The 23,028-nt window shown below is 41.4% G+C and overlaps 1 protein-coding gene across 1 annotated transcript in view; it reads left to right on the top strand.

The window, feature by feature from the left end:
- NOSTRIN (nitric oxide synthase trafficking) overlaps window positions 1-23,028 on the top strand; it is a 63,313-nt gene that overhangs the window by 33,527 nt on the left and 6,758 nt on the right. The window contains exons 6-12 of the mRNA XM_052635658.1: window positions 1,098-1,160; window positions 3,928-4,026; window positions 10,284-10,409; window positions 15,948-16,046; window positions 16,144-16,269; window positions 19,348-19,456; window positions 20,772-20,860. Coding sequence (XP_052491618.1) covers window positions 1,098-1,160; window positions 3,928-4,026; window positions 10,284-10,409; window positions 15,948-16,046; window positions 16,144-16,269; window positions 19,348-19,456; window positions 20,772-20,860 — 711 coding nt within the window. The remainder of the gene's footprint in view (window positions 1-1,097; window positions 1,161-3,927; window positions 4,027-10,283; window positions 10,410-15,947; window positions 16,047-16,143; window positions 16,270-19,347; window positions 19,457-20,771; window positions 20,861-23,028) is intronic.

Raw genomic sequence — 23,028 nt, 5'->3', positions numbered from 1 at the left:
CCACACTGCTGGTTCAGTTCATAATTGTTTCATATTTGCCCATCCCTATTGCACCCCTGGGCTTCCCTGGTGGCTTAGCGGTAAAGAATTTGCCTGCCAATTCAAGAGGCATAGGTTCAGTCCCTGGGTTTAGAAGATCCCCTGGAGAAGGAAATGGCACCCCATTGCAGTATCCTTGTCTGGGAAATCCCATGGACCTCTAGAGGAGCCTGGTGGGCTACAGTTCACCGGGTCGCAAAGAGTTGGACATGACTGAGTGACTAAATAACATTGCACCCCTATCACCCTATCACATTTTCTCACAAAAGATTGGAATTTTTAAAGTGAACTTGATCCGCATTTCAGCCGCAGAAAGTCAAAAGTGGCACAATGCATAAAATTATTTTAATCATATTTGTTACAATAAAACATATAATCCAAGTTTAATGAACTGATAAGAAAAAATAAAAGCACAGTGTTGCTAGATCTCAAGGTGGTTGAATGATGGCTGGTCTAAGGGTTTAGAGGAAAGGTTTATAGTTTGGGTAAAAGGTTTTGCCCTCACTTAAATCTGGTCTCCTTACGAGGTTGCCTAGGTCCATTTTCATCAGCTTTATTACTGATCCACTGGCTATTGTAAAGTAGGAGAAAAAGTTAATTATGATGAAGGATTCAATCTCTTTAAAATTAAAGCAGTGTTTACTTCAGAAATTATAAGACACTTAGCTAAGTTACCACTGAAGGACTTCTACCATTTCTCAGGGTGTTAAAGTGTGGGCTCCACAGAATGAAGCAGAAAAGGAAGTGATAGGATGAGACGTGATATCAAGTTACACAAGTTCCTCCTCCACTCCACACAGATTGTACCCATTTATGTTTTTTTAATATAACTATATATTAGAAATGATTATCTTACCAACCAAATGCATTCATACTAAATCCTGTGATAAGATTCTTGACCTGAGGAAAAGAGAGTTGGCTACTTTCTCAGGAAATATGTCCACTGTAAGTTTTTTAAATTTCTATTGCTTATGATACTAATTGTACTATAATTAATAAGCCAGCACCATGACTCAACAAAAAGAAAAAAATTTTTTTCCCTTTTTCCCCCTTGATAGCTTGATAACGAAGTTGAGAAGACAGCAAATCTTGTCATTAGCAACTGGAATCAACAAATTAAGGCAAGTATACACAAATGTCATTTGTATAAACTCAATATTTAGGATTGAAGCTTTTGGCATTTGCACAAATGGGATCTTTTTTTTTTCTGAAGTTAAAGTGTTCAGTTGTGTCAGACTCTTTGCAACCCCATGGGCTGTAGCCTGCCAGGCTCCTCTATCCATGGAATTCTCTTAGCAAGGCTACTGGAGTGGACTGCCATTCCCTTCTCCAGGGGATCTTCCCATCCCAGATATTGAACCTGGGTCTCCAGCATTGCAGGAAGACTCTTTACCATCTGAGCCACAAGGGAAGCCCCATGTACTTTAGTGTCAGTATTTGTAAGTGCTGACCGAAGAGAAGAATGTTTCCTCATCTGAGTTATTATATAGATATGTCCATGGAAATCCCATGGAATGAGGAGCCTGGAGGGGTACAGTCTATGGGGTCGCAAGAGACTAACACAACTTAATGACTAAACAACAACAACAACAAATCTTTCAACTAAATCTATAGAGGAGCAAAACTCCAAATATGGCTTTCATTTATAGCTAATAAGTAGCTTTTATTGTATGTCAAGTGCTATATATATTTATGTATTGAATCATCACAAAAACCAACCAATGTGGTATATGACTGTGTTGTCCCATTTTATAGATGGGTGGGGAAGTGTAGACACAGAGGTTAATAATCTTCTAAGGTTACAAAACTGGTTAATAGTTGAACCAAGTAACCTGAGCTCCAGGTTACTGACCTTAACCGTTACCTACACTGACTGCCTCTCTGTATAATTTGTAACTTAGGGCATGATATGAATACTGAGTTTTGGTCTTATCTTTTATAGAAGGCCATTCGTGACCTCTGTTTCTCCAGTGAGAGGAGCATGGTTGAGGGATGGGTAAAGATGTGTAAAGGGGAATGCCTGTACTGATTCCATGAATATGTACGACCCGCTTCTTGGGCAGCACGCTGCACTAAGACACGGTTCTTGTTTCATGTAATTTAAAGTATACTGGCTAGATATTAATAACATGTGTGCAGGAAATAGTGAATGACTTCTAAGGAGAGAAGTTATGATCTGATGTGAGAATTTAGGGCATCACTATATGGTCGTAAGCAGAGAGAATCACAGATGGTGCCCATATGTATGTACAGAAGATTATTCTAGAACAATCCAGTTTAGAAGGAATTCATTTTGAGTGGGAAAGACTAGAAGCCAGTGCAGAGGGAATCTGCTCAGAAAACCCAATGATCCCCTTTGAGAAGACTTGGACTCCCAAAGTTGAAATTCTCCTTTTTCATCTCGAAAGTACTGGTGCCCCAAAAGATTCTTCTTTCTCAAGTAGACACTCATGAGTGCCAAATAAGGGGAGACACCTTCAGAAACTGGGGGCCCCATTTCAGCCCTCAATGTTGCCTCTGAAGCTGCTGCTGGAACCGAGGGCTCCCTAAGACAAGGACATTAATTCTAAATGTTTGAGAAAAGTGAATTTCTATACTGACAATAGTAATCCCAGTAAAAGGATGCTCATGAGAATCACTTTTATAGTAAGTATGTGAACATCCCATAAACAGTGTCCAGTCATTTGTTTCCAAGTTTGCTCTTGATTTATGAGCTTTCTCAAACAGTTTGTTTTCAAAAAATTCATTCTTAAATATTCAGCTTTCATGGAAAATTTGATATAATAGATGGGAAGAGAAACCATTTTCAGTAGCTGTCACTGCTTTCAGGAACAACAACCAAAAAACCCTTCTTATTTCCCAGTTTCCACCAAGTAATTTTTCTAAGTAAAATGATTTTATTTTTATGAAGATTGACAGAGAAATTAGAGAACATAAAATGCTTGTGCTATAATAATTTTCTCTCCAGTTACAATTCAAGGGATTCAGCATGTCTTCATTCAGTAATGAAGCATAGTCTGTTTTGGAGATGCAAGTGAAAAGCCTTAAAGGACCAAATGTTCTTGCCTCCTGCTCTCATTTATCAGCAGGCATGTGACCAACAGAAGGAGGGAGGAGGCGGGCTCTCTGAGCTGCTTGTTCCTTGAATTCCCTTTTATAGAGGTTTCACGTGTTTAGAGACATTCAGAAGGCTTTGCCTCTGATTTCCTAGGGGAAGAGAGACGTGAATTTTCCGCTTCATTATCTGGTTTTACAGTCCTTGCAACTTGAGGTGAAAAACCATACAGCCTTTTCAATCGACCCAGTTCCTAAACAGGCTGAATCCAACTCAAACCAGATTCTATTGATTTATCTCTGGAACATCCAGAGCTGGGGCTGTAGGCAACAAAGAACAATCACTTAATTATAATCCGTGCCAAGGTTGGAGGCATCAGCAGAGGAGGGGGACTTTAAATGCTCTTCCTTTCCAACTCCTCCCTCCACCTGCCTGCTGCAAATTCAGGGTAGTTCGCAGGATGTCAGGCAGATGCCCAGCTCTCAAGCCAGAGCATCAGGGAGCAAAATTTTCCTTTTGCTCTGAGTTTTAGGAGAGCATCTTAAAATGACCTCAATTATGGTTTGTAGACTTAGCCTTCAATGATTTAACAAAATATATGACCCTCTTGAATGAACTCAATGCAATGAAAAAATATACAACGGTTCTCAGGGCAAAATATTAGCCACTGTGGTGTTTTAGCAGATTTTGGGGTGAGGGCATAAATAAAGAACTAAAAATACACAATCACTCAAGCTAGCACGTGAATATAACTTGTTCCAGAACAGAAGAGTTTTTCTCTTGACACTAGTTTCTGATCCTTCTTTGCTTTTCTTGTATGTTTTTGACTCTAGGCCAAGAAGAAATTGATGGTTAGCACCAAGAAGCATGAAGCACTTTTCCATCTTGTAGAAAGCTCCAAGCAGATTACAACTGAGAAGGAGAAGCAGAAGGTAACATCTCATGGCCAGCTGAGTACATGTGGCTTAGCGATGGATGAGCTTCCTGCCGTTAGCTGTGAACACAGGAGAATTGGCTGACTCCACCTCTGTGTGGGGTCTCTGCAGAGCTGTAGTGTGGCAGAGTATGAGATGGGATCCAAAGTTATTCCTGGTCTCCACATATTTTTGAAAGGTATTATCAACAGATGACAAAGAAAACCAGTGTCCAATGTTTTTGATAAGGAGCACTATTAAACACCCCAAATAAGCTCATACTCCAAATAAGTAAGATATACATATGCATAACATATAATGTACTTTACCTATCCTGTATATCCTATTTATACTTTTATATTATATTAATGTTATAAACATTATAAAACATAAAAAAGTGGAAATATTTGAAGGATGTGGTAAAAATGAAATAATATTTTCAGTGATTAGTTGATCATGATGACTTCATATAGTCATTCAGCAACATTTACAAATAAAATACACATGTGGGACAAGGTTCAGCCTTAACCCTCAGTTCAGTTCAGTTCATTTCAGTCCAGTTGCTCAGTCGTGTCCGACTCTGCGACCCCATGAATCGCAGCACGCCAGGCCTCCCTTGTCCATCACCAACTCCCGGAGTTCACCCAGACTCGCGTCCATCGAGTCAGTGATGCCATCCAGCCATCTCATCCTCGGTCGTCCCCTTCTCCTCCTGCCCCCATCCCTCCCAGCATCAGAGTCTTTTCCAATGAGTCAACTCTTCACATGAGGTGGCCAAAGTACTAGAGTTTCAGCTTTAGTGAAATATAAATTCGTGTTTCTAGTATGTCCTCTTATAATGTCAAGTTTTTGGTCAGCTTCTTATCAGCTCTTATTAGATCACGCCAGTTTTCACCTTTTCACATGGGTGATGATGCAGCCGTCATCCTGAGCTGGAGAAAGCAGGAGCTCTGACGTTTTCCTGTGGCTTTCTTGCATTTGTATTGTTAGCATTTCCTGTGGCTTTCTCGTGCTTGCATTGTTAACATCAACCTATAGCTTCACAGCAGAAATCTGCATAAAGCATGTGTCAATTTTGTGTATGAACCTAACTGAAGCTAGATGAGGACTTCCCTGGCAGTTCAGTGGTTAAGACTTCGAGCTTCCACTGCAGAGGACTCGTGTTCAATCCCTGGTCAGGGAACTAAGATTCCAAATGCTGAGTGGTGAGACCAAAAATATAAATTAATAAATAAATAAAGCTAGATAATACATCTGCAAATCCATATGATCCAGACTCCTTGTGATGGACACATGTACATAGATACTGAGAGTGAAGAAATGTGTGTAAGGACCCACATCAGCATCTCATGTTGTAAAATTTCCACTCTCCCTCCAGAATCCTCAACTGTCCATGCGTGGGCACCAGTATCAATTCACATATTGAATAAGAGCAAGCTGGAACACTCTATGCAGAAATGAACACAAATATTATTGGGATACTAATTATCTTGCATACCCCTTGTGATGTGCACCCCAGACTGGAAACTTCTGAAATAGTCAATATCTTCCCCTAAAGATGGGCTCCCTCTAAGAAAATGCAGGCCACACACTGCAACCCAAAACATCCTTAAAAGAAGACAAGAATTGTCATCACCGAGTAACTCCATCTCACCTGAGAAACTATTAGCTGAATAACTTAAATTCATTGTTAGCAAGATTTTGTAGGGTTCTTGTGTCAATCTTCACAGTTTGAAATGATCATAATAACAAGGATTAAATAATGAGATAGCTTCCAAGGAGGAGGCAAAACCAAAGTAGGTTAAAAACCTAAGCTCTGGGACCCTGCTGTAGGCATTCGGGGCCCTCATTAGAAGCTATTCTTCACTGACGTCAGGGAATAACAAGGGGGAAAGCATGGGCAGCCAAGTGTTGAGTTTCTGCTTCCTTCCCTCATTAGCCGCTTTCCTGGGAGACAGAAGTCTGTGATCCTCCTTCCACCTTTCTCCAGCTGGTCCTGCTAACTATAACCCTTGGCTGTCATTACATCACAGACCCCTACCGCCTTCATCACTTTATCTGGTAGCTTTCTCACTTTTAGTCCCAAGGCTAAACACCTAAGGCGGCACTCATCTTTGCCTCTCGCAGAGGCCTGCCCATGATCTTGGCCTGGTCTGGTGCCGCTCATCAGTCCTTCTTGTTTTCCTGCTCAGCAGTCCTTACTCTCCCCAGAAGCTGAGCTACATTTTCAAGCTTCTCACTACTCGGTCGCCATCATCCGCTCTCGGCAGACCATCTCACCTACAGCGTCGCAGAGAACACAGCGGCCAGCACGGCCGCCTGCCTGCTGCAGCGCAGAGGGACAGGCCAGCTTTTCATCCTGCGTTCTGACTCCCATCCCCGCCTCCTCTCAGTGACCCTTCCCTTGATTATTCCCTTCTCTCCTGGATCTCAGACAGACTCCTCTCTAAGTTGCTTCCCATCAGCCTTCTCAACTTCCCTCCATCTCGGGAGAGTAGAAAGAGTCAGGGAGACGCCCTCCATGACCACAGTCCTGTTCCTCTCCACATATCATCTCTTTATGTTTTGACTTCTTGCCTGTGCTGTGCAGCATGTGGGATCTTAGTCCCCACCCCTGCCCAGGGATTGAATCCATGCCTCCCTGCATTGGAAGTGCAGAGTCTTAACCAACGGACCACCAGGGAAGTCCCTCTTTGTTTTTACAGCAAGATTCATTGAAAGGGTTATCTGTGCTCTGTTTCCACTTCCTCATCTGTTCACTTCTCAAAGCAACCACCAAGATTTCCCCAGCAATTTGCTAGGAATGTTCTTACCTTAAATACAATGTGGTCCTTGTTGCTAAAGCTAATGGGTGCTTTCCAGTTCTGATTCAATTTAATTTCATAGAGGCGTTAATCACCATTAAATTTCCCCTTCTAGAAATATTCTCAACTTCAACAAATCTTACTCTTTTGGTTTCCCTGTCAATTTTTTCTTAAGCTGCTTTATGGACTTCCCTTGTTCTGCCTGAACTGTCCATATTGCTGTGTCTGATGATATCCCTCCTGGGCCTCATTCTGTGTTATTCGGCTTGCATCTCGAGTCTGACACAGTACTCTCAATATCAAGTGCTCAATAACAACAGCTACTCAACAAATACTTCCTCAAGGCTCCATCTACTATGTCTCTGCCGATGATACGCCAGTTTATATCTCCAAACCAAACCAGTTTCTAAACTGCACTCTGGCACTTCAAACAAACTCAATATCCAAAATCAAAACCATCCCTCCCCTCTACCAAAAGTATTTTTTATGCCTCTGTTTTTCATATCTTTGAATATTACCATCCACCATATCCTCCCAATTCTGAGTCCTAGCCGAAATCATTCTTGAATTATCTGCGCATACTTCTCTCCACAGCCACTACTCCCTCCCAGGCCACTGTCATCACTACTTGGGTTACTTCAGGTGACAAACTGGTGTCTCGGCTTTCAGTGCTGCATCCCCTTAGCTATTCCCCATATACAAGCCAGGCTCACTTCTCTGGAACTTTAATCTGAGTGTATCACTCTCCTTTAAAAAGCCTGAAAATACACCCAGGCGACCTCAGACTAAGGAACAACTCCTCTATGTTTAAGACCCTCCCTGACTTGATCCTTGCCTAACTCTTCAGCACTTTCACTTCCTGTTCTTCCTCTCAAACTGAGTGCTCCAAGCTCACCAAAAATGTGCTTTTGATATCACGTCAAGCTACTTTGCCTAACCAATTCCTACTTTCATTTTAGGTTTATTCACACAGGGGTCACTCTGTGATACTTCTCTAGTCCTGGGATCTATCACACAGAACAGCAATGGTCTGTGTTGGTCCCCGACTAGAGAAGGAGCCTATGTATCCCTTTATCTATTCCCAGTGTCTAGTACGTGACACAGTCGTGGTGTCAAGAAATGTTGATGAATGAATGGATGGATGAGATGTTTGTTCCAAGAGAAAGAAAAGAGCACAGAAAAAGTATTTAATCTGACAAATTTAAGAAAAGTTTCTGAAAAGTTTCTTAAATTAGAGTATGAGTCTCCATTCTTCTGTATCTGTTTGGGGTTATTTGCTGTAAGTTTGCTGAGCAGAAACTTCTAGTCAATAGTTATATAGTGCAGGCTGATCAACATGGGTTGTCACCTCCAAAGCGACTCCATTCTTATTGCTAGGGGCCTGGGCACACTCAACAAGAACCAGAGAACAATAACTCGGCCAAGTATAGCATGGTGCACATTCGAGTCTTTCTCTGTATCATTATTAGGCTAAAATTCACAAGCTCATGTCTCTATGGATACATGGCTCATTACACTTGATATGCAAGACCAACCATGTCCTGAGTAAACCATACATCAGAGCTGAGGGACAGCTGAATGGCCAGCATGTGAACTGGAATAATAGTGAATGGTGTTAACATTCAGCATTTTGGATGAATGTTCATTACTGAAATGTTCGTTAGAATGTCCTTAAACATAAAGAGGGGCATTCTTAAAAACATTTATCTCTATCCTTGAAACTCTTAAACTGCTTAAATCAGAGGGACCCTTGGGACCATTTGCTTCAGAATCATCTGAGGAGGCAATGAAAATTCAGATTTCCCAGTCCCACTAGAGAACTACCGAATCAATATTGCTACTTGTGGGACCCTGAAAATTTCCAAGAAAGTCTGCTCATTCCTAGGCATATTAAAGGCTGAGAATCCTTCTTATAATGCAATGTCTCCCTTTCTCAAAGATGTGAGATTTTGAGGATTCAATTCAAGCTATCCTGGTCCAGAGAGTTTTGTATGACTTTGATTTTTACCATCAGAATGGCCAGTTAGGGTGATCGGCCAGGGGGGCTCTTAGTTAAGGTGCAGATTATCGGGAATCAGGATCCCTGATGGGAAGCTGGAGATTTCCCATTTGACAAACGTAGGAAAGCATTTGTCAAGCTGTCCATAACTTACAGTGAAGAAGGGCATGTATCAGGCTCTTTGCAGAGTCGGACACAACTGAGTGACTGAACAACCACAGGCTCTTCACTGGTAATAGTAATGCTCCCTTGTCTTTGAGTGCTATGCTACTGATAAATTTTGAGCAGTGTGCCTGCATCACCTGCTGGACTCCTCAAGACAACACAGTGGGGATTCCCCTGTGGTGGTTCAGTGGCTAAGACTGCGCGCTTCCAGTGCGGGGGGAGCAGGTTCAATCCCTGGTTGGGAAACTAAGATTTTTACATGCCATGCAGTGTGGCCAAAAGCAAAAAAAAAAACAAAAAAAACAGAAAACAAACAATACAATGAAGTGGGAGCATCGCTATGCCCATCACAAAGATGAGAAAACTGTGTCTTGTGAAGTTTAAGTAACTCACCGGCAGTAAGAACCAGGACTCTAATCCTGAAGTTTGATTCAAGAGTTATACTGCAGAGTTTACATAGTGAAGTGACAGAATGTTCCAGACCTAATGCCAGTTCTACAAATTATCTAATTGTACAAATCTCTACCTGTGGAGAAGATACTGGAGAGTCCCATGGACTGGAAGGAGATCCAACCAGTCCATTCTAAAGGAGATCAGTCCTGGGTGTTCTTTGGAAGGACTGATGCTAAAACTGAAACTCCAGTACTTTGGCCACCTCATGCGAAGAATTGACTCATTGGAAAAGACTCTGATGCTGGGAGGGATTGGGGGCAGGAGGAGAAGGGGACGACAGAGAATGAGATGGCTGGATGGCATCACTGACTCGATGGACGTGGGTTTGGGTGAACTCCGGGAGTTGGTGATGGACAGGGAGGCCTGGCGTGCTGCAATTCATGGGGTTGCAAAGAGTCGGACATGACTGAGTGACTGAACTGAACTGAACTGAACTACCTGTGCCCGTAAGAAATACCGAGGACTAAAGAATTTACTAAATAAGAGTACAAGAATCACCAGTAGATTACAGTCTGGAGTTGCAACTTCCTGATCTGAACTTGCTTCTCCTCACCTGTCATTTGGCCTCGTCCCTCATCTGATGAAAGCAGACATATCACATCATATTTAAGGACCTCTGTTTCCTCATAGAAAAACTGAAGGAATCCTACTGAAAGGGCCTTAGGCTTCCTTTCAGTTCTGACATCCCTGTTTTCTGAGAAAGATGTTTGATTTCATCATCTACTGTTACTGTTTGTGACTTTAGCTGGGAGATGAGAAACTCATCATGGGGATGCATGTAATTCTTTCTCTGGAATTACCAAAGACTTTCATAAATGTGTTCCTGAATATGTGACGCTGATGTTTTACTTTAGCTCCTCAATAAACTGAAAAAATCAACCGAGAAGTTATCGAAAGAAGATGAAAATTACTACCAAAAAAACGTGGCAAGCTGTTCTACCAGACTGAAATGGGAGAACACACTGGAAAATTGCTTCCAGGTAAGTTATGCATTCCTGGTTTTTTATTTTTCTTTTTCCAAGGAGGCTTTGTGTGGGAGAGAAATCACTGCTCCTAGGCACCCTTCAAGGGCTATGAGAAACACATTTAACCTCTCCGTCTCCATCCACCTCACCCTCCTGTCTACCTCACAGCAATGGGGGATAATTGTGGTTCTTACTGCTGCCAGGATGTAGTGCACACGTCCTGGTGTAGCGCACACCTAGCTGGCCTTCAAGGTGTGTTAGATGGAGCTGTTACTAACTACCCTTACCAGAGGCTCTTACTGGGTCTCGCCTTCCTTTTCCTCAGAGTCTTTTTCTTCTTTTAGGGTCTTCCTCCACCTTCTCTTCCCACCACACCCCACTTTCAGCAGTCCCTACTTTTACATTGAAACATTATGGACATTATCTTCTTCACTTATAAAGTCTTTCTGATGGTGATCAGATGTACATTTACTTTTATTTCAAAAAACCTCCATTCAGTTCAGCTTTAAAAATATTTACGATCCTAGGTTTTCTTTTTTTTTTTTTTTTAAGAATCCAAATCACATGGAGAATCTACTAGAAGCCAGAATCTCCATTAAGAAAAGAAAGGTTTCCTTTCACCTTTTTTGTCTCCTGGTTTGTTGCCCCCACCGTGCTGGAAAACACTGGAACATTACCCCTTCTTCCTATGAGTTCACACAGTCCCTCTTATCCCACATGAGTTCTATTAGGTTCTAAACTGCTCCTCTGGCTTTGAGCTATTCTCTGCCCCCGGAATGCCAAACCCAGCCCCACTAGACCCACTTGAGATGTTCCTGTTGAGTCATCCTTGCCTCACCTTAACCAATAAGGATTCCCTTCCTTACTATTTCCCTGGCTTGTACATACTGAGTCTATACCAACAAGTCATTGATTCACATATTACACTGTGTATTCTTACTCTCTGTTGTTTACAAATGACAGGAGTAACATGTGATATTCATGAAGGCATATAATGAAAGTTGGCTGAACTCAATTAAAAGAGAATTTATTAGAAGTGTGGGAGATAGAAATGGGTCCACCAGGGTTGTTCCATTTCATTATTTTCCTCCATTCGCCAGCTGTTCTTCCTCTGTCTGGTCTGATTCTCCAGACTGGAATCACAAATTCTTTCAGAGGACATTCACTGAACTGTGCTCAAGGCAGTTTACTAGAAACTGTGAAAAATATTATAAAATTTCAAGTGCAAATATTAAGAAATGAAACCAATTCCACAAATATATGTCAAAATGAGTCATCACTTCATAATTATATGTTCAATCCATACTTCCTACCTTCCAAGAAAAAACAATTCAGTTGGCAGAAATAACCTGTAATATATTTTGAAAAATAATAAGAATCTCATTGTGGTCCAGTGGTTAGGACTCTGTGTTCTCACTGATGTGGGCCTGGCTTCAGTCCCTGGTCAGGAACTAAAATCTTGCAAACTGTGCAAAATAAAATAATGTATGAGGCCAAAATAAAACAGTAATAGCCACTCTATCAAAAATGACCACAAATCAAATGTTTGCTATTGGTAATATTTACTCGAGGAATTATTTTAGAAAACCATTTGCAATAAGTGCAAAGAATCCTAAAAATGTTCACATTCTCAACCAGTGTTCCTCATGTGAGCCACAGGACACAGAAAATAATGTGAGTGGGTGTTTTCTCAGTTCCCCGAGGATGATGGAAACTAATACCACTTTAGATGCGATGGAGAGATGGTAACTCAGTGCAGACAGCAGATGCCTTAGGACATTAGGGCTTAATTCTCTCTTAGAACCTGGGTTGAAAAACCTAATTTCCTTTCCATAAATCCATCTTAAGGAAATAAATGAAAAACAAAACACATATTTCCGTTCAAATACATTAAAAGTAAAAGGGAAGAAACAATACAAGTGGCAATGTTAAGAAGATGGCTAAATAAATCAATACATTCTATACAAGGGATTATTAATTAAAACAGTGTTTTGGAAACTAATAGCATTGGAAACTGCTTATGAACAATGTTAAGTGAAAAAACAGTATAGCAATTTGAATAATTCGGTTGATAACTAGAAATATAAAATCACACATACATATATACCTCAACAGAGTAAAATATATCAAAATGTTAACAGGGGTCCTCTCTGGGTGGAAGAATTAGAAATGGTTTTAAAATGTATTTTCTTATAGCCCTTTATGGCCCCAGAACAACGTCTAGTGTGCTTGTTAAAATTTAGGTTCCTGGACTTCTCTGGTAGTCCAGTGGTTAAGATTCCACATTTCCATTGCAGGGGGCCTCAGGTTCGGTCCCTGGTGGAAAAGCTAAGATTCCACGTGCTGTGCAGGGCAGTCAAAATAAATAAATAAAATTGAGGATAAACTGGCTCTTAAGCCCTGAGTTGGGAATGAGAAGTTTTAGGCTAAAAAAAAAAATTTTTTTAATGTAGATTTCTGAGTGCCTGCCTACATGGGATGAGTCACAACTTCTGAATGATTTTAGGAAGGGGTCTTGGTGATTGCTATGCATAGTAAAGTTTAAGAGTTTCTGCTCAAGAAAAAGCAAGATATTTCTTTGATCAGTTTCAGGAAAACAATTTAGATGAAAATGAAGTCCCTCCAAGCTCCCTGGGTAGTTCTAACCGGAAGGCCAGAACAGCAGGAAATGAAAAGAATGAATGAAGAGTGTGAATTATCATGAAGCCTGGGCCCAGACAACCTCTCCATCTGCTCTTCCTTGATAACTCCTTGATCGCAGTTTCCTTTCACATGCTGTTGTGAAAACACATGAGGAAAATTTGACTCCTCCAGAGTCTCTTGCTTCTCTGCACCTTATTTTATACAAAAAGAACAAGATAATAGAAAGCAATAATTCATTAAATAAGATATGGATTTCCCCTTTGCACAGTGGAATTTATCTCAGCCTCTTTTCATGAGCAAACATAGATCATCTTAACGATTTCCATGAAATGTAATTAAAATCTTTTAACTATTACCATTGCCAGCAAGGGACAGGATTATTCTAGTCTCAGACTGATGCTAGTGGCTCAGCATTTGTCATAGTAAAGAAACAGCTGCCCAGTGGGGATTCAATGTATTTCCCAAACCTGGCTTTTGTTTTCCATCCTGTCCTTTGCTTGTAGTGCTAAACTGTAACAGCTGCTTTCCAGATCTTCTTCTATAATGTAAAGACTCTTTCTCTCTGAAGACGGTCTCACTTGCGGTCCAAGACACTGAGCAGAGTTTATTTTACGTATTTGTTAGAGGAGGCGTAGAGTTTGTGCCCTGTGAAGAAGCGTTTACATTTACTAGGCTACTCTTCTGGGTCTTTTTAATCCTGTATCTGGGAGACAGAGGGCACATTCAAATGGCTGGTACTTGAGATTTTGGAGAAAGACTCAGGAGACCAACAGCAGAAACAAAAGGTTTATCATTCCCATTGACTTATAAAAATTGTGCAGATTCTGACTAGAGAAGGAAGATGGCCTTGGGGAGCAGAGCTCCGGACTCCCCAGTTCAAAAGTCAAGACACTTGGCACAGGATCAAAGTTTGCATGTGGTTGACATAGATGTTCACAGTTACTGCAACCTTCTACCACTTGCATTTCATAGTAGCATTAAAATGACTGTATACTAGTAAAGTGTGGTGTTTCCAGACAGCAGAACATTATTCATCCTTAAAAGGAAGGAAATTCTGACCCAGGCTACAACAAGGATGAATGTTGAAGATTTTATGCTAAGTGAAATAAGCCAGACACAAAAGGACAAATATTTTATGATTCTTCTTAGATGAGACACTTAGTTTCAGATTCATAGAAGACAGCAAGTAGAATTGTGGCTGCTGGGATGATGAGGGGAAGGAGAATGGGGAGTTATTGTTTAATGGGCACCGAGTTGCAGTTTTGCAAGATGAAAAAAAATCCTGGATATGGATAGTGGTAGTGGTTGCACAATGATTTGGATGGACTTAATGACACTGAACTGACCACTTGAAACTGGAGAAAATGGTAAGCTTTACGCAACAGCTACACAATTTTTTTAAAAATTTAATGACTATGTACCACAGGTGAAATAACAACAGGATATGAATGCAGTCTACATACAGGGATATAAAGGAACACTGTACTGGACAGGCCAGTGGCTCCTGCAGGTGTGCTGAGAAGCAGGATGAGAGAAGCCAGTGGCCTCTGTGATGCCCCCACACCCCCACACCACCTAAGGGGCTGAATACAGGCCACCCCTCTTACTTCTTTGGTGATGTTAGCCACTGATTTGCCCACAACAGCATTCTTCCTCATGAAGGACTCTTGCTGAGTGCTCTTTACTGTGGGAAGGGGTGAGGCAGAATGGCAGGTATGAGAGGAACCAGCCCAGCCTCTGGACAAAGAGGGAAAGCCCAGGCCTTGTCCTTACAGAAACAGAATGTGGCATTATGTCTTGGACACCTGCCACCTCTGTCAAACCCACAGTATCTGGGCACATACCCAGCAGCCTCCTGCAGTCCCCAACATAGCCTAGGAATCCCCAGGGTGTATTCCACTTGACCCAGCCTTCTCTGAACTTCTCTATTTCCTCAAAATAAGCAGTCCACAGCTTGGCTCCCAGTGAGTGGCAAGAGCCTAATAACTAACTTTTTCTAAAATGTTAATGGCTGACAAGCCAAATGTGACCTCCACAATTTCATTGATACTTCCCAGTTAAAAAAACAAGCCAACTAAAACTCCAAGAGTGGAATTTTTTCATCCCACACATAATGAGAAGGCTGTATCCCCACCTTCAAAGAGTAGTCTCTGAACTCCCAGGCCAGGAAAACGACTTGGTCAGACTTTAAGGTTCTGGTCTCATCACACAAGCTTCGTTAAGAAGAGAATTTGCATCTCATCATCGTTGTCCCTGCAAAGACTAACAGAATGCCTTGTATGCGCTGCAAACAATTCTAGAAATATTTAGTGTCTGACTACAGTTCCTAAATACAGAAGGGCTTTTACTGGGCTTCATTCTTTTTCTGGAATGCACAAATGATTTCAAATGATTCCTTTCTCCCCCTTCTTTGTGAACATCAGGTAACCTATGGCATCCACCTGTGTGCCTTTTGGCCTAGAAAAGACGGTGAAAGTATGAGAATGAAAATCCTGCATGTGTGCATGCTCAGTCATGTCCAACTCTTTGCAACCCTGTGGACTGTAGCCCACCAGGCTCCTCTGTCTATGGAATTCTCCAGGCAAGAATACTGGAGTGGGTTGCCATGCCCTCCTCCAGGGGATCTTCCCGACCCAGGAATCAAACCCACATCTCCTGCATCTCTTGCATTGCCATGGATTCTTTACCCCTGAGCCACCAGGGAAGCTGAAATTAATCCTAATGGAGGATAAATAGACAGACACCAAATCCATTCCTCTCCTGGGAACCTGCCCCCTCTGCAGTTTGGATCAAGGGGCACAAACAGGACAGCTCACTCAGACTTTCTTCATTGTGTTAGTGCTTGGTGGGCGCCTTTAGTTTTGTAAATATAACAGAGGGCTGATGTAATTTCATTTTTTACCCTTTCAGAGCATCCTGGAGCTGGAGAAGGAAAGAATTCAACTCTTGTGTAATAACTTAAACCAGTACTCCCAACATATTTCTGTTTTTGGCCAAACCTTGACCACAGTGAGTAGTAGAGAGTTTGCCGTCTCTGGTGTGCGTGGTAAGAACTGGCAGGAAACGTGTCTTCTGCAACCTTGTTCTGCTTTCCTTGGCCTTGCAGTGCCACACGCAGATTCACTGTGCCATCAGCAAGATAGACATCGAAAAAGATATCCAGGCTCTCATGGAAGAAACCACAGTCTCATCTACAGAAAATAAATCCGAGTTCCTATTAACTGACTACTTTGTAAGTATGGATGGAAGGAGGTTTCATTTGTGGGGAACCTTAGTCTCATAATGAGGGATTCCTTCTTTTTTTAATTGAGAGCAATTGTAAAAGAAACGTTGTTTTGTAAATTAAAATATTGACTTTTTATAGTCTGCCTGAGTTTAAAAACTGTGGTTTACAGATGGGGTGATGAAAATATGTCTTCAGTATTCTCTGCCAGGGAAGAAAGTCAAAGAGGATCTTAGACTGAATCTTTTCATTTCTGAAGCAAATATTTAATTTTTTTAATAAAAAAACTAATTTTCATTGGAGCATAATTGATTAACAATGTTGTGTTGGTTTCCGGTGTACAGCAAAGTGACTTAGTCATACAAATACACGTATCTATTCTTTTTCAAATTCTTTTCCCATTTAGGTTATTACAGAGTATTGATCTGAGCTTCCTATGAAAGACAAAGTAAATTAGCAATAGCAATGTCTGTTCAAAGCAGAAACAAAGATAGAGATGAAAGTGGGAAGGAAGATTTGATTATATGGGGAAAGTACCTTTTTCCTTCCAAATAGTGTAAGTGATGCCCGAGATGAGACAATGTACAATAAAACACATCTATTACTTTCTTGTGAAAATATCTCTGTAAGCTAACCTGTCAATAAAATTAGGGTCATTCTCCTTGAAAATTTGACTAAGGTCCTATTGAAACATAAAGAAGCAGCCACAATGGTTTATCTTTAATTGATGTGCCCAGGGGAAATTTTGGTTTTTAGGTCACTTAATTGCACCAGAACTAATGACTATGTACGTTTTCTAAGAGAATGGACTGATTCTCCAACTGGGAGAATAAGCTTGTCCTAATATCCTTAATATTCCTGATGCTTTTCAATTGTGCTAGAGAAGACTCTTGAGTCCCTTGGACTACAAAGAGATCAAACCAGTCAATCCTAAAGGAAATCAACCCTGAATATTCATTGGAAAGACTGATGCTGAAGCTGAGGCTCCAATACTTTGGCCATCTGATGTAAAGAGCCAACTCATTGGAAAAGACCCTGAATCTTTCCCTGCTGGGAAATTTTGAGGGCAGGAGGAGAGGAGGGGGAGAATAAGATGGTTGGATCACTGATTCAATGGACATGAACTTGGGCAAACTCTGGGAGACAATGAGGGACAGGGAGGCCTGGTGTCCTGCAGTCCATAGGAAAGAAAAAAGTCAGACACGACAGTGACTGGACAACAGCAATAATGTTCTTAAAGCAAAACACCTCCAAAATCTAACTTTATAACTTTATAGACATTAGCAGTAAGTGTAGACTGAGTTTTATCGAGTGCTGCAGAATTCACATGAACTAGGGTAAGACAGTGAAGAGGAACTAAAAAGCCTCTTGATGAAAGTGAAAGAGGAGAGTGAAAAAGTTTGCTGAAAGCTCAACATTCAGAAAACTAAGATCATGGCATCTGGTCTCATCACTTCATGGGAAATAGATGGGGAAAGAGTGGAAACAGTGTCGACTTTATTTTTTGGGGCTCCAGAATCACTGTAGATGGTGTTTGCAGCCATGAAGTTAAAAGATGCTTACTCCTTGGAAGCAAAGTTATGACCAACCTAGATAGCATATTCAAAAGCAGAGACATTACTTGGCCAACAAAGGTCCGTCTAGTCAAGGCTATGGTTTTTCCTGTGGTCATGTATGGATGTGAAAGTTGGACTGTGAAGAAAGCTGAGTGCCAAAGAATTGATGCTTTTGAACTGTGGTGTTGGAGAAGACTCTTGAGAGTCCCTTGGACTGCAAGGAGATCCAACCAGTCCATCCTAAAGAAGATCCTGGGTGTTCATTGGAAGGACTGATGCTGAAGCTGAAATTCCAAAACTTTGGCCACCTGATGCGAAGAGCTGACTCATTTGAAAAGACCCTGATGCTGGGAAAGATTGAGGGCAGGAGGAGAAGGGGGCGACAGTGGATGAGATGGTTGGATGGCATCACTGACACAGTGGACATGGGTTTGGGTGGACTCCAGGAGTTGGTGATGGACAGGGAGGCCTGGCGTGCTGCGGTTCATGGGGTCACAAAGAGTTGGACATGACTGAGCGACTGAACTGAACTGAACACAGCATATAGATTAAATATTTTAATCTCATTATATTTTTATAAAGGCTATTACAGTATTCTCTTTGCTCTAAATTGCCACGCTTCCCTTTCTTCAGGACAATCTTTCTAAAGCTATTCTCTCCACCAATATTTAGGGTCCCAGTCTTTCTCCTTCCTTTTCAGATAAGTCCTGACTCCTCCACTTCCATCCTCAGTCATCAGTTTTCCCTCTTTCTCCAAGATTTCTGTCTCTACTGCATTCATGATCAGCCACCCCCCCCCCCACCAGACCTAACACCTTTTTGTTTTTGCACACAAAGGTTTTAATCATTTTAAGTTGCATATCACTAGAGGACATTTGCTCTTTGACTTGTTACTAGGCATTTACACTGTGTCCTAGCATCTTTATTCTTTCAGTTCTGGAAATAATGCTTATGAAAGCTCTCACATAATTAATAGTTCTCAATCTACAGGATAAAATTTCTACTTCAGCCCTCAAATCTGACCTAAACTACTTAGATAATTTTTTTCTCTCACTGTATTTGCTCAAGCAACTGGTATGTTTATTTTTTATTTCACACAAAATCCTCCCTCTATCCTTTGCTTGTGCCATTTCTCCTGTAAGGAGTAACTTCTGCCCTCCTTCCCCTCAACTGAAAGGTCCTGGTTAAACCAGCTAGTCTTCTTAAAGCTCTCATGCCCCTGACCTTGGTGAGCCATGCACGTCTATGAAATAGCTATAGTAACATTCACTTTCCAAGGGTGATTTTTTCTGTTAAAGTAAGTTCTTGGCTATATACTTACCAGTTGTGAGCAAGATGTCTTCTTATTAAGCAGGTCTAAAAAAGTAAAACTATCTGTGGAAAACCAAAGATTATCCTGGTTTTATTATTATTTTTTTCCTTCCATTAAGTTAACTTAGAATGTAGCAGTGAAAGTCTCAGTGCAACTAGGAGTAGCAACTCTTCCTTTTTTTCCACTGAAATTGTTAAACTTCCTTCTTTTTTCCTAAAGGAAGAAGATCCTAAAAATGCAATGAGTAAAGAGCGACAGACATCTTCAATAAAATCAAAACTGTTGAGACTGCAGAAAGATATTGAAAAAGTCTCGCGAGACCAAGAAGGTATGTAACTATCCCTTTGATTGGCCTGGTGAGGGAAAGTATTCTATTCTGAGGTTTCATTCAGAGTTGGGGTGCGTCTGCTTTTGCTGACTGGTGCAGGGATCATCTCGTTTAAAGGACCAAATGTCAGACCTAATTTGTGTGAATAAAGAAAAATTTTCGCTCAAAGGAGAGAGCAAAAAAAATTAAACATGACATTTTGGTCCATCTGTGAGATTTTTATAAGTACTATACCACCGTTTCTAGAAATGTAACATTTTACTCTGTTCCTGAAATTGGCTGACATGAAGGACAATTAGTTTGGATTAAAACATAGTAAACCTCCTAGGTGGTTTACTTCCCAGGTGGCGCTAGTCGTAAAGAACCTGCCTGCCAATGTAGGAGACCCAGGTTCGATCCCAGGGTTGGGAAGATCCCCTGGAGAAGGAAATGGCAACCCAGGCCAGTATTCTTGCCTGGGAAAGCCCAAGGACAGAGGAGCCTAGTGGGCTACAGTCCTTGGGGTCGCAAAGAGTCAGACAGGACTTAGCAACTAGACAACAAAAACCTCCTATGTACAAGGCTTCCATTTATTTATTTTTCCCGTATTAGTTTATATTATTCCATTGGAGGGGTGTTAATCGGTGATTTAAGACTTTTTTAATTAATTTATTTTGTACTGAAGTATTATTGATATACAGCACTATCTTAGTTCTAGGTGCACAACTTAATGATTCAATATTTCTGTACTTTACAGAATGATCACCACTTGCTCGTTTTTAAACCAACTTGCTGAACGATGTGAAAAGTGTTCAAATTAAATCCTATGCTTAGAGGTTAGATATGTTAGAACATGAAGAAGCTCTAAAGTGCCACAGATAATGAAAACAATTTCATACGTGGGATTCTGATATGTGGAGCTTGTTTTTTGTGGACCCGAGAACACTATTGCAATGTAATACTTGATAGGAAATCCAAGAGAGCAAAATGTTTAGAAATGTAAACACCAGCAGAGGAGAACTTAAGATCATGGTAAAATGTTAGGGAACTGCCACAGAATGGATCTACAAGAAGGATTCAAAGCTCATCCTGAGTCTTTCATCTTGAACAACAATCAAGACTCCTTAAGCACCAGTATTTCTCTAATGTCATTAAATGAAGGTACAGGTCACCCATTCAGTAAAATTTAGCAACTACATACACAAGCAGCTCCAGCCATTGGGGAAATGCTCCAGGAATCGGTTCTGGGCTCTAGCTCCCTCTGAGTATAACCACCTTTAACCCCTGCCCCTCCAGGACTGACCAGTGGTGACTGGCAGTATGATTTCACTTGCAGGCTTGGAACGAATGCTGAGAGCCTACTCCAGCCACTCCTCCTTCTCAGACTCAGAGAGCGAAAAAAGCACAGCAGCCTTAATGGACGAGGTAAATATTTGCAGAGTGCAGTTTGGTAGACTTAATGCTGAAGGAGCTATTTGGGGAACGCCTGTGTTCTGGCCCATTTGACCTCTGTTTGCCTTTCCTTTCTCATGACACAGAACAGTCTAGTCAGAGAGCTTGTACGGTCAGCTCCTTGACAAGTGGTTTGAGGAATCTGGAAAAATCCAGCTACTTAGAGATGTTTGCTTTAGTGTCCTCCCAGGGCAGGGGGTGGAAATGTGCCTAAAATAAAATCCCTCCCCCGCCCCCAGCATAGAATCACTCAGTCAAGGTCTGGAAATCATGTGTGCTATCTCAGTTAACAGATGTGACTGAAAAACAAACGCAGGGTCTGCTTTCAGAAAGGCCTGCATCCGGATCTACCTCGGCCAGTTACAGGGACCTGGGACAGGTTCAGTTTTCTCATCTTGGAAGGAGGGATGTTGGTACTTAGCTCAAAGGGGTTTTGTGAGGTTGAAGCAGTATTTAGAAAATGCTAGCACAGTGCACAGAGGAGAGCTGAAATCCTGGTAATTATTATAGAGATGCCGTTTTCCATTTATCCCTGAGCCAACATCAGGGTCTTCTGAGAATACTAGGGGAAAGGAGAGATGTGGATGTAGGGGAAAGGAAGATGGCTGTTTAGGGTGTGAGCTTCCAGGGAAACAAGGAGAAAAACCTCAGAGGCCAAGGTCATTGTGAGGGGAGAGGAGGTGCCATCAGTGGAGGTAGAGAGTGGCACTTTTTGCCGAAAGGCTGGACTGCAGCAGCACCCAGACATTTGTTGCAATTGATGGGCAGTGTGACCTCTTCAGAGGAACCCACATTATAAAAAGGTTAGCAAAGGCCCATGAATTTTATACAGGAATAAAAACAAATACTGTGACCTATGTGTGGCAAGGTACACAATTTGTTATGATTGGAGAGAAAGCTGATTGGGGTTAATTTGAGAAGAATTCAGGAAGAGATTAAATTTTTAGCAATGTTTTGAAGGATCCAGGAAGCTGGGCCAGTTTTCCTTTCCTTGCACGTAGCCTATCTAACACTCTTGTAAAAAGTACATACCTAATAAATTCTGTCCGAAGAACGATTTCAGTAGTCCTTTGGTAAAAATAGACGGACGCAGCCAGGTATTGTTTATCTGGTTTTTAGCAGCAGCTTCCTTTAGTGGAGGTGCTGTTTCAGGAATAAACCTGGCACTTTTTGTGAAAAGACAGGCCTGAATTCTGTTCACTTGGGAACAGAGGTCTAATATCCTTGCAGTGACATATGGCTACAATTTTTATAAAATTATAAAACAGACTGAAAGACATTTTCTGTGACAACATAAAATGTTTGGTTAACTAATTCAGTGTAAATGATATTTACCAAAAGGAAATCATATGAAGCATTTTATGATGGCATTAATTTATAAGTTTATTTCTTTGGGTTCTTGCATAGCATTTTGTCATTAATATAGAATTTGTATTAGGATCTTCCGGGCACACAACTGGCCTGATTCACACAGTGGAGGATGCAAGATGGGAGATGATCTAACCCCTGAATTTATAGTGTTTAGGATTTAGTGATGAAGCAAAAAGGGTCTTCAAATAGTGGATGCCAAATATCTGTGTCAGAGATTATATACCCCCACATCTGGGGGAGGGAAACTATTACCAGTAATGGTGGTAGATTGATTTTGTCTTAGGCAGGGGAGGTTTCTTGCAGGGGAATCTCTATTTCCTATTTCATTGGCCCTTGGTCCAGTGCCATATTTGAAACAAGAATGTTGGCAAGCCATATTCTCTGAGAAATTGTTGCAGAAACTGAAAGTGTATGGGGGCAGATATTATCTTTGGATACCAGAAGGAACACACCACAGAACAGAAAGACTTGCTCTTGATGTTCCCAAGTGCAGACTGGATCTAAGGCTAGAAGCCACGGAGGAGCTTTGGATTGCACCTTAGGTGTGCCTGCCCGCTGTGCAGTGAATTGTTCCAAGGACTAGAGCCCTTCCCTGTCGACTGGAGGTGTTTGGTCCATGGCTGTGGTCCCCTGACAGGGATGTTAGGATTATGAATCCCAGGCTGCAGACTTCCCTGGCAGTCCAGTGGTTCAGACACCTCGCTTCCACTGCAGGTGGCACAGGTTTGATCCCTGGTCGGGGAATCAAGATCCTGGATTTCCTAGTGGCA

This window comes from Budorcas taxicolor, chromosome 2 (assembly GCF_023091745.1).
Source record: "Budorcas taxicolor isolate Tak-1 chromosome 2, Takin1.1, whole genome shotgun sequence".
NCBI lineage: Eukaryota > Metazoa > Chordata > Mammalia > Artiodactyla > Bovidae > Budorcas > Budorcas taxicolor.
The sequence above is the reverse complement of the archived record's forward strand: the minus strand, read 5'-3'. Positions and strand labels throughout refer to the sequence as shown.